Source organism: Lontra canadensis, unplaced genomic scaffold (assembly GCF_010015895.1).
Source record: "Lontra canadensis isolate GAN:19392208 unplaced genomic scaffold, GSC_riverotter_1.0 scaffold168, whole genome shotgun sequence".
In the NCBI taxonomy this organism is placed as follows: Eukaryota; Metazoa; Chordata; class Mammalia; order Carnivora; family Mustelidae; genus Lontra; species Lontra canadensis.
In genome coordinates this window covers 334,430-351,783 of record NW_022631162.1, presented here as the reverse complement: position 1 = coordinate 351,783, position 17,354 = coordinate 334,430, and the positions used below count along the sequence as shown (strand labels likewise).

The window sequence follows — 17,354 nt, the reverse complement described above, 5'->3', positions numbered from 1 at the left end:
ACCACTTGTTCAGCAGGACCAGCCAGTAGCCTGCTCTGGGGGAAGACGACCTAGACCATGAGTTTTCTATAGGACGGGCCCACAGTGTGATCTGAATTCATGGCAACGCTCTGAAAATTGCAAGAATGTCCTCATCTCTGATCTGCTCCTGATATGGGACCCCAGACCCAGCACGTTCTGAGGAGATGCTGCCATTTCTGCTCTTCCCCGAACTCGGACTTTCCCTCTCAGTGTTTTTCTTCTACTCTGACATGGGGCATCACATCTTGTGGGAGCTTGACACAGGCAATGGCCCAGGCCAGTGTTGCCTGCCTTCTGGCTGTGGGCTGAGCGAGAAAGCCTCTTCCTCCTGGGCACCAGGGCTGCACCGCTCCATCCAGCAGACGTAAGAGGGGCCGCACACAGAATGTAGAATTTGCTAGTATGTAGAATTTGCTAATTTACTGGAAAAGAGTAAAAAGAAAAGGAAACAGGTGGAATTAATACTTTAATTTTAACATTTTTAAACCTATTACATATAAAGTGTTATCATTTAACATATAATTGATGTAAAATTATTAATGAGACACTTCAAGTTCTTTTGGTTTTTTTCTCAAGTTTTTAAAACGTAGCATGTGAACTGTGCTCACAGGGCCTCTCAGCTTGGACTAGCTCGGCTTCAAGTGCTCAGGGGCCACGTGTGGTCAGGGGCTGCTGTCTTGGCCAGCGGACACAATCAAGGGTAAGGTGAGGTCAGGGGGTCACACCAGCCCTAGTTCTCACCACCGGTAAAGCCTTGAAAATTGCCCAACATCTTTGAGTTGCAGATTCCTAATTTGTAAAATGAGTAAACTTTCTACCTCAAAATGCGCAGACTCAGTATGTCCCTGGATTTTTCATCTTCTGTGGGGTTAGTTGTGTCTTCCCTTACCGTCCCACGTGCCAGCCAGGGTGGAGGTCGCACAGCTGTGCTGCTGTACAGAAATGCTTTGTTTTAAAACAATTTTAAAATATTACTCTCCAGCATGTAGAAGTTAGTAGGTTTTACATAAAATCCCAAAATTCTGGCTTCGGGGAACAATCACATGGTCAAACAGCGTGTCCTTCGAACCTCACGGCAATGGCAGAACGCTGCCTCCAATGGGAGGTTCCTTCTCCAGCCCCTGGTCCCACTAGCCCTTCCCCCTCCTTGAAGAGCCCATGTTCTTAGTGCAGCGCACAGACCTTGCTGTGGCTTCTCCTCCTCCCTCCGTCCCTTTGGCCTCCTGTTGTCGGTACTTCCCATTTTGTTCCAAAAATCAAGCTCCAACTACCCCAGCTGTTTCATGACTTCAAGCCGCACACCCTCTTGGCTCAGCACAGGGCTTCCTCCCCCGCCTGCATGGCTGGCGGAGATCCCAGTCATCCCCGGAAATCACACCCTCTGCAGACCCTCCCCTTTCCCGACACCCGCTCTTGTCCTCGACCAGGACTGGCTCAGTCAGCACGATGTTCGCACTTCCCAGTGTTCGGTTTGCTCCTACATCTTTCTCGCCTGCCGCACTGTGAATTCTCAGCACTCAGGGAACATGCACTTCTCACCTCCAGATCCTCAGACTGTAATACGGTGCAGGGCATACGGTGCGGGGCAGACGCTGCCATCTTCCGGGAACAGGTAACACCCTTCTCTTTCTCGCCCAAGCACAGGACGAGGGGAAGGTAATGGGTGTCATGCAGAAGGAGGCAAACTTCAGATTTCGTACCAGTAAAAATTACTTTGGAGGAAGTGGCTTAGCTGTGTGACCTCCATGGGTTCTCATAAGTCAGCATTATACAAGGCAGGTTTACCATCCGGCCAGGGCGACTGGACAGCCCTGGGCCTGTACAGCAGCAACGGACCCTGGAATTGGAGGGTGAGTGATGACTGCATGGTGAGGCCTGTCTTCTCAAGGAGAAAACCCAGGTGGCACCAAGCCACTCTCGCTCCATTGCTTCTCCTAAATTTATCAAAGAAGTCTTTTCCCCTTGATAATTTTCTTCCTGAGACACGGAGAAGAGAATCTCTTCCGCTATGGGAACAGGAGGAGCACTGGATGTGTACCCCTAACCGTCCATGGCAGAGGCCCTGTAATCGCACGTAATGTTAACGTGAAGATGGGATCAAAGTGATAATGCGTGTGGCTGCCCGGCCACAAATCTGCGGAAACGTGCTCTCTTTTCCCGTGGCTCTTACTACACCAATGCCTCCCGGCTCCCAGCAAACGTTCACCTCTTGCCCAGGCTGACCGAGGGCTGCAGGTCAGTTGAGGTTCTGCTGGGCGCAGCCGGGCTGGGCTCCAGGCTGTGGGCAGGGTTCGAGTTCCCTCTGTCTTCTCACTTTGGAAAGTAGACCAAACGGGCAGCCCAGCCGAACCATGCCAGTGCCGTGAGCGTCTGATGGCGGGCGGCAGCACCTCGTACGCCCACCTCGCTGCCCGAAGCCCGTCGTGGAGCCGAGCCAGAGCCCGCGACTCAGGCACCTCCCCTCCCCACACAAAAGATACTAGAGTGAGTGGCTTGGTCACGAGAGAACATTTCTGACTCCCTTGCAGGAAGGGAGCCGAGAGCCGGAAGCAGTAATCCGATCTGTAAGTGACCGGAAACAGGTTTCTTCTCTGCGGGCCCCGCTGGCTGCACCCGTAATGCGTGGGATGAAGAGTCCTTCTTTCACGCCCGTAGCTGGGCACCGTAGCCTGGCCAAGCTGACCCAAAATTAACCACGCCAGCCTCCCCTACAGAAAGTGAGGCCCTGCTCGCTCAGTACAGCTGGTGAGCCCTGCGGATGCCCCCTCGGCCGCGAGCTCTGGCACCTCTGTGTCCTCCTCACGAGGTACAGATTTCCCAACAGAAGCACCAGATCCTCCTGCGAAAAGGCTTGTCCTGATTTTGGAACCCCGGTGACCCCCTCCGCGTCAGACTCACCCCCACAGACCCCACCAGCATCTCCGTGCGTGGGTTCACGGGCTTGCGTGGCATCAGACTGTCTCACAGTTTCCACACACGCCAGCCTTCTCAGTGTGCGCGCGTGTCAGGAGTGAACAGAGGTAAAAACGTGAGGGAGCTTATCGAATACTGTGCAGCCTTTAAACCAGAGCAGCAGGAGCGGAGAGGCCTTAACCCGAAAGAGCCGTGCAGGGGAGCACGGGAGCACAGACGGAGAGGGGAATGCAGGGTGTACCCACCAGAAGCCTCAGTCCTGAAGTTTAAACAGGGCAAACCCACCCGGGCAGACCTTCCTGAGCCCACTAGCAAAGCCCGGCGCACTGCCTCGTCTTTGGGAACCCCCTGGGGCTTCCAGTCAGTCGCCGGCACTGCTTCCTCCTCCTGCAGCTGGCTCAGCACTGGCCCTGTGGCCCCACGCGTCTCTTCTCGTGCCTTCTCTTGGAGCTCCACACCCGCACTTGAGTGTCACTACCGACCGAATGGCGTCTTGCTGTGTCCCCTATTTTTGCTCACATGCTTTGCTTCCGCACCTTATCGGGTTCTTAATCGTAGATCCTCAAAGACTCAGGAGGTGCTGGAACCTGAGACGGTTTATTCTTTCTGAGCACGGTCTGAATCACACCCAGGCTCCCCATGCCAAGCACCAGGAACCCAAGTGTGCTCCAGTCACCCGATGTGGGGGAGGGGAGGACCGCCATCACACATGCCAGGTGATCATGGCAAACTGTCCCCAACGCCCAGAAGCTAATTTGCATAAGCTTATTTCCTGTATTTCACTTACAAACATCCCCCCAGACCATAATTTCCTGTGATTCTGTTTTTCATCTGTTTCTGCTTCACTGACTGCTACGCCATGAAAGTCTAAATATGGGTGGGAGCCAGTACCTTACAAACAGCTTGACCCTGAGCCCATCACAGTCCGTCAGGTCCTGCCCGTAACCCCGGTGAGAGCCATCAGGCCCCGACTTGGCCATTCGTGCCCAGAGAGACAGCGTGCAGCTGTGGAGAAGCCAGAGCACGTGCAGAGCGGGCGCGGTGGGGGGGGACGGACCTCCCCACGGGGAAAGCACCCACTGCCCTAGGCAGGATTGCAGTCCAGGAGCGCTCATCCATGTCAGAAATCGCCTTTGGGAACCGTCCTTGGAGACAGCCCTGAGCTCTTGAGGAGGCCCTGATGTGCTAACGTGCGCTCTCGTCAAGCTGTGGACATAGAACAAAGCCACAAGAAGGAGTGTCCTTTGCTGTCTCAGGCCCCTGCGGAGAGCAGACAGAGGGTGGGCCCTGGGAGGGCTCTCACTCTTCTACTTCCCATCCCGACTTCCTCAACCCTCTGTCAAACTGGATTCCTCCTTCACGGAGAAAGCATCTCCAGGGACAGTCCCCAACCCGGTCCTCATGCTGCTGGGACTTGTGCTGCTGATGTGCGGTGAGTAGGACGTCCAGGCCGGACCTCCCAAGGTCTCCGGCTGCACCCACAGAGGCCAGGACCTCAGCCTCCAACCTGTGGCTCGGAGTCAGGCAGCAGGTGGGAAAGACTAGAAAGCCTGGCGTTTGAAGAAAACTATCAATTCACTTTTTATCTCATAGGAAGTGTTGAGTGTCTGTTCTTCCTTCCGATGTGAACTCTGTCTCTGTTCTCAATGTTGTGGGTAGCTGCAGGGGTGGTTCACACAACAAACTGGGCTCTTTGTTCCTTGTCCTCATGGTCATCATCCTTTCCTTTGTCTTCTGTCCTTGGACCCTCATCCCTACCTAGAATGGATCATCACCAACAACGCTTGCTTTCAAATCCCTGTTTCTGGCACCCCACCCCTACCCCACCCTAGGACCACAGGGCATTTGCAACTTTCCTTCTCAACCCCATGGATTGGAGTTTTCCACTGCCTGTTCCTGTCCTCCGCGCCCCCCACCTCTCAGCTCAGATGCTGGGGCTGGCCCAGCACTCCCCTGTCTACACCCTCCGTCAGCTTCTCCGTGTGCTTCACACCAGTTCCCAAGCAGCTACGTGTGACTTCACACAAAAGGCCCCATCCTGTTGACTCACATCCTTTAAATGCAGGGCACACATCTATGGTGGCCCCTGTAGGGCCGGAGACCCTCCCACACCTTACCACTCGGTGCCTCCCACTCGGGCCCTCAGACCACTATCTCCCACCTTCTCTGTCTCCTCAAACTCCTTCTTACTCTCGGTTTGTAATCCTGCTGCATGTCACTGAGGAAGTGAAAGCCATCAGAAGACAATGTCCTCACCTTTCTGAGGCTGTATTTGTGAACCTGCCAACCCCCGCCATTTGTCCCCGTTCAGGACAGCACCGTCCCTCCTCCCATGCAGGACAGGACTACCCCCGTATGCACTGGGTTCCCTAATGCTCTTGCTTTCTCAGAACCTTCCCTGTGCCATCACCACATTTCTTCATCCTGGGTTAGTCCTGTAAATACACAATCACGCCACCGTGTCTTTTCCCCTAAGACGATGGAAATGTGCCGTGACCGTGTTCTGCTCCCTTTCACAAAATTTCCAGAGAGCTGCTGGGCTTGCCTCATCGCCTCCCGCCCTTCCTGTTTTAAACTCATTTTTAACTTCCATCACATTAACTTCCACTTTTATGATACAGCAGCTCTGATTTTCCAGAAGGATTTGCAGTCATGTGAGCTCCCATACCATCACGATGCAGAACATTTCCATCTCCTCAAACACTCCCTCCTGGCCTCCATCCTTTCAAGCCCTGGTGACCGTTGGTTGGTTCTCAGTGCTAACAGGTCCTTCTCACCCTTGGCCATGGCTGTCCACCTTTCGTCCCCACCCCTGCCCCTGCTGGCACCACCAACCCCTTCCCTGTCATCCTAGCCAAGGCTCTGTTTTCAGTTTCCTTTAACTTGGACTCTCCCAAGTGGTCCTTCACTCCGTCTTCTGGAAGCACTTCTTCCCTCAGCTTCTGGAACACTACAGGCTGCTGGGTTTCTTTCTAACTCAACACCTGTTGCTTCCTGACCACCAGAGGTTGGAGTTGTCCAAGGCTGGTGCCAGACCTCACACTCCATCCATGTGCACATCCCTACCCGGGTCAGACACTTCCTGCGCTGCTTTGACCTTCAACTCAAGCTTATGTCCCCAGCTCTGGTCTCTCCTCTGAGCGCCGTGCATGCGTTCCGCAGACACTCAGCTGTTACACTCCACGCGGCCAAACACATGTCCTGATCTCCGTGAGTTCCCCCAACTTACCCTGCTTCTCCGGGTGACCATGCCATGCTCACGAATGTCACCTCCACTCTTCCAGCAGCTGCGACCAAGAATCTAGGACTTACACTCATTCCTCTCTCTCCTCTACACTTGACCTCCAATACGTAAGGAAGTCTTGATTCTACTTTCAAATTTATACTGGACTCTGGCCCTTCACGGTGGCCCTGCCTAGCCCAAGCTCTTCCAGACTAAATCTTCCAGACTAAACTGCCACTAGTGTCCTCTCTGCTTCTCCTGCATGACGGTGGTCTGCCCTTCTCCCAGGATAAGAGTGATTTTACAAACGTAAGTGGAGTCAGAACTGTCCACAGCTCCCCATCATACCTGGAATGAAATCCAGACCCGGTACCAAGTCCAGGGAGCCCTCCGTGACTGACTGACCATTTCTACCACACCAGTGCCCACCACTGCCCCGCTGTCAGCTCCAAGGGCACCACCTTCTCTTCCCCACCCCACCACAAGCTCATTCCTTCTCACGTCCTTTGCATTGGCTAGTTCTGTGTTGGGGGTGCTCAGCCCCAAACACCCCGAAGGCAGCTGCCCACTTTCATTCTGTTTTCTACTCAGTTGACAGCTGCCCAAAGAGTCCGGACCGTCCTAAGACCCTCGGACTTGTGTCTCGGCCTCATCCCTCCGGTAACACTGATCAATCTCTCAGGTCAGGCTCTTTGGTGATTTTTCGATTGTCTCTCCCGAAATTCCTGGACAGCAGAGCCTGCTGCTTGCACTCGCTCTTGCAACGCCAGTCCATGCACAGGCCCGGGCACGCCGCCGTAAGAACTTGAAACCAGTTGTAGAACGGACGGATAAAAAATGTGATTTTCACGCTAGCCCCATCGATTCCATTCTCCTACCTGAGGCACACATTAGTCACAGCAGCTTTCCAGCTCCAACGGCAGGCTACACAAGTCAGACTAAACACGGGCTCAAATAGGTACTAATAATCAGTAATGTTTGCTGGATGGTAAATAAACCCTAAACACCCTTCTAAGCATTTTATGGGCGTGAACTTATTTAACCCCTGCAGAAACTCTGAGGGAGGTCTATGATTACCTGCATTTCACAGAAAAGGAAAGCGGAGCACAGAGAGGTGAAGCGTTGTCCCTGGGGTAGCACAGCTTGTAAGGGGAAGAGGCAGGCTTCAGGGCTCTGTCTTCTGGCTGCAGAGCCTGCATCTCCCCAGAATGTTCTGTTCTTGAGCATTATGCTGCCATACCACAGTCAGACCCTTGAGGTGTGGGAGAATCTTGGGAGAAATCCGAATTCTTTCTGTGGACCTCCTCCACCGGGACGTTGCTGAATAAAGGGCGTCAAGAGCAGGAGCCTGGCTGCTGTGACTGTGGTGGGCCAGCCCGGGCTGGGGCCACCTGGACATCTGGAGAGGAGGGATGAGAGTCCAGGGCTTGAAGGGGCCGCAGAACGAAGGCACCACCCTAACCATGGATAGGAGCAGTAATTGGGAAGGAGTTCCTGATCACAAAAGGAATTGTGTGGTGTTGGGGAATGTAGGAGAGGGAAAAGAGGTAAAGAAGGATGAAGGGAGGAGAATAGAGGGCAGGGGAGAGGGAAGAGGGAGGACGTGGAGGAGGAGGGAGTGGGGAGGGAGAAAGGGAGGGAAAAGGGAGGAGGGAGAGGGTGAGGAGGAGGGGAGGGGGATGGGGGGGACTGTTGCAGGAGGGCACATGGAGAACCGCACTGGGGATGGTCAGCCAGGCTGCAGGGGCTGCCTGTTTGGAATTCGCACCTGCACTGACCTCTCCTGAATTCTCTCCTAGCTGCCCCCTGCGAACCAGCCAGTGAAGGTGAGTCGGACCTCCTTTTCCTCTTTGCAGCCCAATCCGTGCAGCGGGCCCATGGGTGCTGTCTGCCATCCGGTGACAGCCGCTGAGGCCTACCATGGCAGCGGCTCCCAGGGGACCAGGCTGCTTGTGTTCAGGTCAGTTTCTGCACCTGACACGTGGCCGCTCAGCTAGGGGAGCAGGTCTTCTTGAAACCATAGCCCTTTCTGTGGGAAGTCGCAGCTCGGGAAGGGAGATGCTGTTTCACTGGAAGTCACAGAGTGTGGAAGACGGACGTTAGAAGACTCGTCGTCCTCCCAGACTCGGGGGTGGCAAAGCCCTCGTGTCTTCCCCATGAGGTACTCCCCCAGGAGCGATGGAGGAGACACTGCCATTACACATCCGTAGAGAATGTGACAGTCGGTCCCAGGACCACAGGAAAGCCAAGTAGCTCTCTGTCCCCCTCCCATTTCCAGCCCTGCTCTGTAGCCACAGCCGTTACCCATGCGACTTCTCTCTCACTCTAGTTGGCACAAACCCAGCACTCTGACGCTCATTCGAGGTCTTGCTTCTACCAGATAAAGAGTGGAGGAAGCTTTCTCCCAGAAGGAATCTTCCGCTGAGGTGCATTTCAACCCAGGATACATCAGAACGGCTACCTGTGGGGCTCGAAGAAGCTTCCTGCCCACCACCCCCCCCGAGAACACAGGTCATGCACACAGCCGAGGAGCACGGCTCTGCACAAATACTGGGGACCAGCCCAGGCTTCTGGGATGCTCTCCCAAAGTTCGTCCAAGTGGAACTCAGGCTGTGGGTTAATGCCGACACACTCTGTGCCTGATCCTGCTTCTACCCCTTGAGCGCCCAGTCTGAGCCCAAGCGCAGACCCAAATCCACATCCAGAAGAAACAAAGCTTCCACGACCAGGAACTTGCCAGGTTTGCCTGGGAGTCTGAGAATTCTCTGAAACAAGCTCGGAGCTACAAGACCAAGCTCCAGGCCTTGCAAACTCCCCTGTCCGGTGTCCTCTCCACGCCACCAGCCCCATTCAGAAGAGTGGGGAATGGGTTCCTGGATGCCTTTTTTATTCCTTTCTCTGTCCTCAGTCCTCTGGGGGATTGCAGGATTCCCAGGAGAGTATACCACCCCTGCCAGGAATTCCAGGCCCCAGAGCGAACCTTCTGGTACTAACACTGGACTAGGATTTATAATGTCCCAGGGTAAAGCATCCTAGTAACAAGGCTTGAGGCTGAGAGGTGTGGCAGCAGCAGCCCCCTCTCGGGATCCAGAACACTTGACATTTTTATCTGAGCAGAGCCTCTGATGCTGGGTAAACAAATATTTCGAGAGCTGGCGTCCTCCGGGATCCGATGTCTTGCTGGGCACTGCCGCCAGGCAGACGGAGAGGAGGGGAGGCTGGACCCAGCTTTGCCCATCTGTAGTGCATCCATAGAAGAGCCCCTATGGCCAAAAAGGGAGACATCCCTGGGGCTCAGGGTATGGAATGAAACTGCCCCTGATGGCCGTGGTTTGCACGAGGTTTGCACAGAGTCTCAGAGCAGGGGAGCTGCGCGTGTGCGGGTGGCATTTCCAGGCACGCGTACGCCTGTTCCTTCCATTGGGAGCAGTAGTAACAGGCAGGAGAGGTTCAGTAAAGAAGGCACTAAATTCCACTAATCTTTCCCCCACTGGCCCCATGTCCCATGTCACGTTCTGTCCTTGAAAGACAGTGTGTGGCTCTGGGATGCCGGGGGGAGTGAGCAGAAGAAGATAACCGACAAGGTTTATGACAAGGATGAATGAAACACACTCACTTTTCCTGAAACGTCAGGCTTCACCAGCTCCGGTAACAGTGGTCGGCGCCCTGCCCTGTGTCCAGAAAAGGTGTAGTTTGTGGACAGAAACGTCAAAGAGTGGGAGCCAAGCGGGAGGTAGAGGTTGCCTTGTGGGGGGCGGAGACGTGGCCCAGGGTCAGGTCATGCTGGAGTGGAGGGCGGTCTCTGCACCCAACTCGCCTTCTTCCAAACACAGAGAGCTCAGTGTGCCTCTGACAGGAACTCTGAAACCCATGGCCCCAGCATTTGTCTTTCATCCCTCTCTCTAGTGCTGCTTCTGACAGCCAGGCCCTCTCGGCCCAAGGAGGGGGGCTCGATGACTCTGACCTGTGAGATGCGGGCCACTTCTCAGAAGCTGGACGCCCCAGTCCAGTTCTGCTTCTTCACAGATAGTCAAACCCTGGGGCAGGGCTGCAGCCGCTCCCCAGAGCTCCAGCTCCCAACCGTGTGGAGGGAAGACTCGGGCTCCTACTGGTGTGAAGCAAAGACCTCGACCATCAGAGTCACTTGGAGCCCCAGGATCCAGATACAGGTGCAAGGTGAGCCCGGGGCTTGCACAGGGAACTTACACAGGGCCGGGGGCCTGTGGCTGCTCTCCCCTGGGGGGAAGGAGCTGGTGGACACATGCTGGAGCTTCTCTCCTTCTCAAAGTCCTTAAGGGATCTGCTCCTGTTCTCCCTAATCCCGCTCAAGTGCCCAGGAGAGTACTTAGGAGCCCCTCACGGCACCCTCCCTGTGCTGGAGAGTGGGAGCAAATCACTGCAAAATCCCAACCCTTGGCAGCATCCTCCCCAGGGGGGACACATGTGGCCGTGGTGGGGAGTCATGGGAGCGACAGAGAAGGGAGAACTCAGACCCGCACGGTAAGGGCCCGCTTTGGGCCCGAGGCTATGGGAGGCGAAGCTGGGGCTTGGTTTTGAAAGAAAGGAGGAGAAAGGGGCGTTCTGTGACTGACCCGTGTCACTCTGTGTTCCGGGGGGCACGCTAACGTCCTCCCCCATTCTCAGACAATGATGCATCCACGGTGCTGGGAAGAGGATGTGGAATACCTCCAGAAGGTTGGCTTCCCCACCCTTGCTCAAAACTCAACACTGGTGAGGCTGGACAGGAGCAAAAAACCACCGGGCAGCCGGCCCGGCTCCAGGCCCCACGTGTGCTAGGTCATGGGACCGTCCCAACTGTAGGAGATAGCTAGTATCCCCCTCTGCATTGTACAGATGGGAGACTGAGTCTGAGAAGTGAAGTGGTTGTATCAAGCACCCACAGTAAGACGTGGGGCCAGCATTTGAGGCCAGAAAGCTCGATCGGCCGTCTCTCCTGTGGCCGCCATCGTCCCATGCCCTGCAGAGCATGGGCTGGAGAGGCCCGGGCCCTGGAAGCCCCACTGCCCCGGGAAGGGAGGGAGCTGCAGCCACCATGTAACAGTATGGCCTTCTCACCCCCACACTGTCCACCTGACCGAGGCTGCCCCCAGCCAGCAGCAACCCCACCCCCCCGAATACCACCCACCACCACGGAGCAACATCAGTTATTGACTTGACCCAAGGCCTGTGCTTGCAGGACTGTCACATCCCCAGTGCCTCCTTGTGTTTGTGTAGGAGTCCCCGTCTGGAACGTGAGCTTGGAGACACAGCCTCCAGGGGGACAAGTGCAGAAGGGAAAGAAGCTGGTTCTCATCTGCTTGGCCACCCAGGGCACAGGAGACATCACCTTCTCCTGGTACAAAGGGGCCCTGGGTTTGACCCTGAAAACAAAGACCCAGCGTTCACTCACCGCCACGTTCGAGATCCCGGCGGTGACAGACAGTGACGCAGAGAAATACTACTGCACGGCCGACAACGGCTACCGCCCCAGCATCAGCGAGCTGGTGAGCGTCACTGTCAGAAGTAAGTTCCGGAGCTTCTGTCCCACCAGCACCCCCACTCGCTGGGCTCCACGTTCCCCCGGGCACCGTGCGGATGACCAACGGGGCTGAGCCTCTGTGGGCAGGGATAACGAGTCTGTCACGGTATGGAGACCCTCTCCAATAGCCCCTTGTCTCCCTCAGGTCCAGTGTCCCATCCCGTCCTCACCCTCAGGGTGCCCGGGGCCCAGGCCTTCCCTGGGGACGTGGTGGAGCTTTGCTGTGAGGCCCAGAGCGGCTCTCCCCCGATCCAGTACTGGTTTTACCATGAGGACGTCATCCTGGGGAGCATCTTGGCCCCCTCTGGAGGAGGAGCCTCCTTCAACCTCTCTCTGACCACAGAACATTCTGGAAACTACTCCTGTGAGGCCGACAATGGCCTGGGGGCCCAGCGCAGCGAGGTGGTGACCCTCAGCATCACAGGTATGGCTCAGGCCATTGAACTGTCTTGGCCAATGTCCCTCTCTGATATCCCGGAGAGTTTTACACAGCATTTCTGGTGCTGCGTTACCTATGACAGAGCGTCTGAGGGTGGTGCTGTCCCGGGAGGTGTGTTTGAGGGGCACAGAGGACGTGAAGGCTGTGCCTCCCTCCTGCCATGAGGGTGATGAGCTGCAAATCACATAAGTCAGTCCTGCTACCCCCGCCCCTGGCCCAGGAAGAGCAGACTTTGGCTTCAGCCCTCACCCGAGATGTCTGCTCTCCAAAGGCCAGCCCTGCTGCAGGCTGGCTCACGGGCAGACCTCTCCCCTCAGTGCCTGTGGAGGACAAAAAGGAACTTCTCGCCTCAGGAGTCCTGGAGGGGCTGCTTGGCACCCTTGGTCCCACCGTTATGGCCTTATCGCTCTGCTGTTGGCTCAAGAAAAGAATGGGTTAGTATTTATAGATTCTGGTATTTTGTTACTGTGAACTTTGTTTTCACAGAAATAGGCGGGACTGGGGACAGACAGGAACGCTGTGGGGGAGGGATACGTCCTGCCAGCCCCCAGCCTGCAGATCCGCTCCCAACCCCCAGCCTGGGAGCGGTACCCGTGTCTGTGGTCGAGTCCCTCTACCCCCGTGTGTGATCCGTCGGGGCTCAACTGATGTCCGGTGTGTCCGGGATCTAATTTTCACCCAAAACTCTGACTCTATTAAAAACAACAGGTCAGCTACTAGAAGAGAAACACAGTTAGCAACTCCAGCTTTGCTGACCACCCCCCAGTTAAACTCAGTGCCTCCGTTCTCATCCCCCCAGAGCACCGTCACGAGCTCTTCCCGTGTTCTGGAACACTCACCTACGCACCCGCTCGTCTGCTCATGGCGGGATCTCTCCTACTTCTCAGCCTGACTGCCTTTTCCCCCAGAGGCTTCAGCCAGCCACACGGCCTACAATTCTCTCCTTTTATTCTTTCCTCAGAGCCCTAAGTTGTTTAGCTTCGCCCCGGCTCGCAGCTGGTAATTACATATTATTCAGGTGTTTAATCCTGGACTCCTGTTCTCCCCTGAGCAAGATGGAGACCATGTGAGATTCTCACTGAAATTCTAAACTTGTCCTGCCGCTTGGGGCCCCTCACCTCACCTGTAACGCGGCTGTGGCTGTGCCTGTGGTGCTTCTGAGGGCTCTTGTCATGACAAGAGTAGGTGGTGTGTTGTCAAAACCCAAAGCCAAAAAGACAATAGGTGTTCGGGTTCAGAGGCTCGGGCTCAGGTCCTTGCCGTGGGATGAACCGTCTGGAAGCTCACCGGCTGCTCCGCACTGAGTGTCTTCACCTGAGAGTGAAGGATCTGAGCAAACGACGCCCTCCGGCACGCGGTGACAGGCCTGGGGAGCAGCCCCCGCAGAAGGGCCATCTGATTCCCTCCTGACGTGTTTGCTCATCTGCTTGACTTGTAGGAAGACCAGCGGCTGCAGACCCGGGCAGGTGAGGCTCTGCTGCCTCTGCGTGTGCTGAAGATGCAGGAAAGCCCACCTTCCCCGCTCCAAGTTGTCCTCTCTCATGTGCTTGTTGTGGATCTTATTATCTGGAGTTCTCCCACCGCTAACAGGGTCTGTTTGCTGCTCCTCCTCATTTGTACACGGACTAATTGATTCAAATCCTTTTTCCGTCATTCTTCCTGATTCACCTCCCTCACGAAACTGACCCATTTCACACATTACCAGTGAGTTGATTTATCCAATCAATTAACCAATACCTGAGCATCTGTGAGTCATTCTGATGAGGCAGGAAAACAGGATCCTGAGAGCCTGAAAGTATCTCAAAGGCATGAAGATACAAGCACATTTCCGTCATTCAGGCCAGAGAGTGATAACCATCCCGAAAACTTGCTGGCAAAGTTCTTTAGTTTAGAGGAGGAAAATATTTTTAAAACATCAAAGTTTAGTTGACATATTTTTGTACCATGTTGTTGTTTATGCCAACAAAAATCAGATTATTTTCCCAAATCAGAGTAGCAGTCTTCCAGGGGTACAGAGCCCTGTACATGCAAGTTCACTTTCTGCTGCTTGTTCTGCCTAAAAACTTGTTCTCCATAGGGGGGGAATCAATATTCTCACTTAGTATTCGCCGAGCACTTGTGATGGGAGGGGCCCTGTTCTAGGTGTGGGCAACACCGCACTGACCCATCACGTAAGGACCTGCTCTCACCTCGGGCTGTGCACTCCATGGCTGCTCTGCCGTGCCTTGCTCAGCCCAGGTTCAGAGTTTGTAACACACAGTGGAGCTCACTGCGGATCTTCCCAGAAGTCAGTATTCTGCTCAGGACCCTTGTTAACAGGCTTCTCTCCTTCGATGTCTCGCTCACAAACCTGGACAGTAATGTCTGGGGTATCTGGGATGTTTTCCCACAGAGTTATCTTGTGTTTCTGTGTCTGCAGGAGCCCTCCCAGCCCCGTGCCACAGGTGTCCAACTACATCAACTCAGCTGCCCCACTGCAGGAACAGTTTATATACGAGAATGGTGAGGTTTCCCAAAGGTTCTGGCCCAAGCAGCTAGAGGGGGCCAGGGAAGGGGTGGAGTCTGCTAGCCCACCAGTGCCTGCTGTGCCCCAGCCACCCCCAACAACAGACGGCACATTTGTCTTCATGGTGACAGATGGTAGGCATGGAATGAGGTAAGTGGTAGGAAGAAAGGACTGTGTCACTATGCCTCCTTTCTTCTCTTCAGTGAATGTCGTAAGCGGGGACGAGGTCTACTCTTTGGTGTACCACAGGCAGCAAGAGCGGCAAGCAGCAGGTGAGACGTGAGGGAGTGTATGTGTCTCTGACTTTTGTCTTTTCTGGAACCAAGTGGACAATCAGTGCCTGCAAATGGCATATGGAAGTGTTCTTCAGCACTGCAGCTCTGCCTTGGAGTTGGCTGTGGGCTTTGCTCTACCTTCCTGAGCACTGGCCTTGGGTCTGGAAGCCACCCCCAGGAGAGTCCAGTTCTGGTGCTAGCTCAGCACAGCCTGGTCAGAGGAAGATTGGGGTGGTGGTGTCTGCCTGCCCTCCTTGTGTGGCCCCACTTGCTGCTGTTGTCCCATCCATACCTCAAGGGTCCAGAAATGTGAAGAGTGTAAATGCCCAGAGGGACTTCTTACACGTCCACCTCTAGGCTGCCCATTGTCCTCCGTACAGCAAGGAAATCATGTTTGTAAGAGATAAAAAAAGCAAGAATGAAATTGCTGACAGAAATCAATACATGGGAAGTAGATAGGAGGAGAAGAAGCCTTTATTAGCATGACTTTAGGGAAGGACTTCAAATAGAAGTGAAATCTTACAGCACACATCTTTTGTTCCACAGTAGACCCCCGAAGGACACATACCACAGACCAGGTGAGTTAGAAGACTTACAGACTTTCTTTCCTGCTCTTCTTTCTTTCTTCTAGTGGCTCGTTCTCAAACTCTTAAAACTATGGCCACTTAGGAAAAATAAAAGCTTCTCAGGGTCTATCTCTTCCCTTATGTCCCCACACAGCGGGAAAAACATTTGGTCATAACAATAAAGCCTCACCATGCAAGGGAATGTGGGAGCCTTGCACAGATGTTTCCTTTAGCAATGACACATGGATGATCTGTAGGTACAGTGTAGCACACGGCAAGTCTAAAAATTCTATACCTTTAAAATCTTTATCCTGAAATACTGTTGAACCACACACACACCACTTTGTGCTGTGAGGTTAATCACACAATCTGTGGAAAACTAAATTAATATTGAACAAAGCTAAACTAATAGTGATTTGTGTCAACTCAGTAATTTGCAAACCTTGAACAATCCAGGAGATCACTGGTAATACAAAGATTCTTTCAGAAAATTACAGGAATTCCAGCTCTACATGGGTGCAAGGATAGTAGGTGCTTTGTACATTTGTCTAGTATGGAAGGGGGGAGTAGCCAGAGGTCTCAGGACAGAATTTGTGTTTAGTTTAATGTAGTTTATGAGTACAAAACTCTGACATCCTTAAGAAAAAATGATAGCCTGTGGAAATGCCTAATGGTGGTCCATTAGAATGGGAGTTTGCACATTTGGATGAACTTATGGCTCATCAGAAACACCTCTGCAGCCCACTCGTGGGACACAGGCCTTTGAAAATGCTCACCTATGGTCGGTCTTCGAAGAGGCTCTACTTTCTGGGCTGTGTGGCGTGCTGTGATAGGACTCATCCAGGGTGGTTGAGGAAGAGAACCACGTGTCTTCCCTGCTCTGGTCCTATCCATGTGCCTTTGCTTTTAGGATGCCTCAGCCATCTATTTTAAGCTGAAGAAGGCAAGTCCTGCAGATGTGGACTATGAAGATGCCATGTAAAGTCCTGGAAGATTCTGCTCTTTGGAAACCATCCATGACCCCAAGCCTCAGAACTGATATGTTCTTCAGAGATCCTGGAGTAGTCAGCTTTCCAGGACTTCTCATCTAGGTGCTTCCCCTCACCCTCCAGAGTCTATTCCTGCATCAGGCCAAAAGCCCTGAAGAAACCATCCAAAAGACCCAACATGAACGTAGGGGTGGGGCATCACTCCTACTGGTTCTTTTAGGCACAGGTCAAATTGTGCTCTAACTTCATTCTATAAGAGGAAACGGGTTGGGTGACCTTGGGATGGAAGGACAGTGAAGCTCACTTGGAGTGCGTGGACATGAGGTTAACGATTCTGCAGGCAGCTATGCAGAGGTGAGCGCCCATCCTCTTGTCCAAGTGCAGATGCCCTCTGTGTTGAACTCCAGAATAACCCTGACACATACATGACTCTTCCTCTTTCTGCATGAAATATGTGACTTGGTGCACTTGGAGTCACTATATCATTATCCACAGTGACTATGGGTACATTCAATTTCAGTGACATGTTTTGTATTCACAGACTCATCTAGATGCCCCCATATTTATCATGACATACAATCATTGTGTCACCACACCCAAAGTTCTGCATTTGCTGCACCTCTAGAAGCTTATGAATATAATTTTTCCTCTTTTATTTACGAACTTCAAAAAAAATGTGACAATACAATTTGGAGTCCATGTTTTCATTTTAAAACAGTTAATTATACACCAACTCTTACAAATTAAAACAATTTAGAAGTATATAATATAAAATGTTGGAGGCTTCCCTATATCTAACACCACAAGTGGTACCCCTGTGTTTAATAACAGCATTGATGGGGCGCCTGGGTGGCTCAGTTGTTAAGTATCTGCCTTCAGCTTG

The 17,354-nt window shown here is 53.5% G+C and overlaps 2 protein-coding genes across 13 annotated transcripts in view; both read left to right on the top strand.

The window, feature by feature from the left end:
• CD5L (CD5 molecule like) overlaps nucleotides 1–9,939 on the top strand; it is a 24,042-nt gene extending 14,103 nt beyond the window's left edge. The window contains exon 7 of the transcript XR_004381238.1: nucleotides 9,929–9,939. The gene's annotated coding sequence lies outside the window, so the exon portion shown is untranslated. The remainder of the gene's footprint in view (nucleotides 1–9,928) is intronic.
• FCRL1 (Fc receptor like 1) lies at nucleotides 4,154–17,354 on the top strand. 12 transcript variants are annotated; one of them, XM_032845646.1, is made up of 11 exons: nucleotides 4,154–4,366; nucleotides 7,957–7,983; nucleotides 10,064–10,333; nucleotides 11,393–11,680; nucleotides 11,842–12,120; nucleotides 12,453–12,569; nucleotides 13,574–13,601; nucleotides 14,555–14,637; nucleotides 14,845–14,913; nucleotides 15,463–15,494; nucleotides 16,393–17,354. In XM_032845646.1, exons 1-11 carry the CDS (start codon nucleotides 4,336–4,338, stop codon nucleotides 16,462–16,464), a joined length of 1,296 nt encoding a protein of 431 aa, XP_032701537.1. In that variant the 5' UTR covers nucleotides 4,154–4,335; the 3' UTR covers nucleotides 16,465–17,354. The 12 variants fall into 12 exon arrangements, 6 of the variants coding, with proteins under 6 accessions (XP_032701537.1, XP_032701532.1, XP_032701534.1 ...); XM_032845641.1 differs by lacking the exon at nucleotides 15,463–15,494 and having other exon boundaries at nucleotides 4,267–4,366; XR_004381232.1 differs by lacking the exon at nucleotides 15,463–15,494 and having other exon boundaries at nucleotides 4,267–4,366; nucleotides 14,555–14,913; nucleotides 16,393–16,423.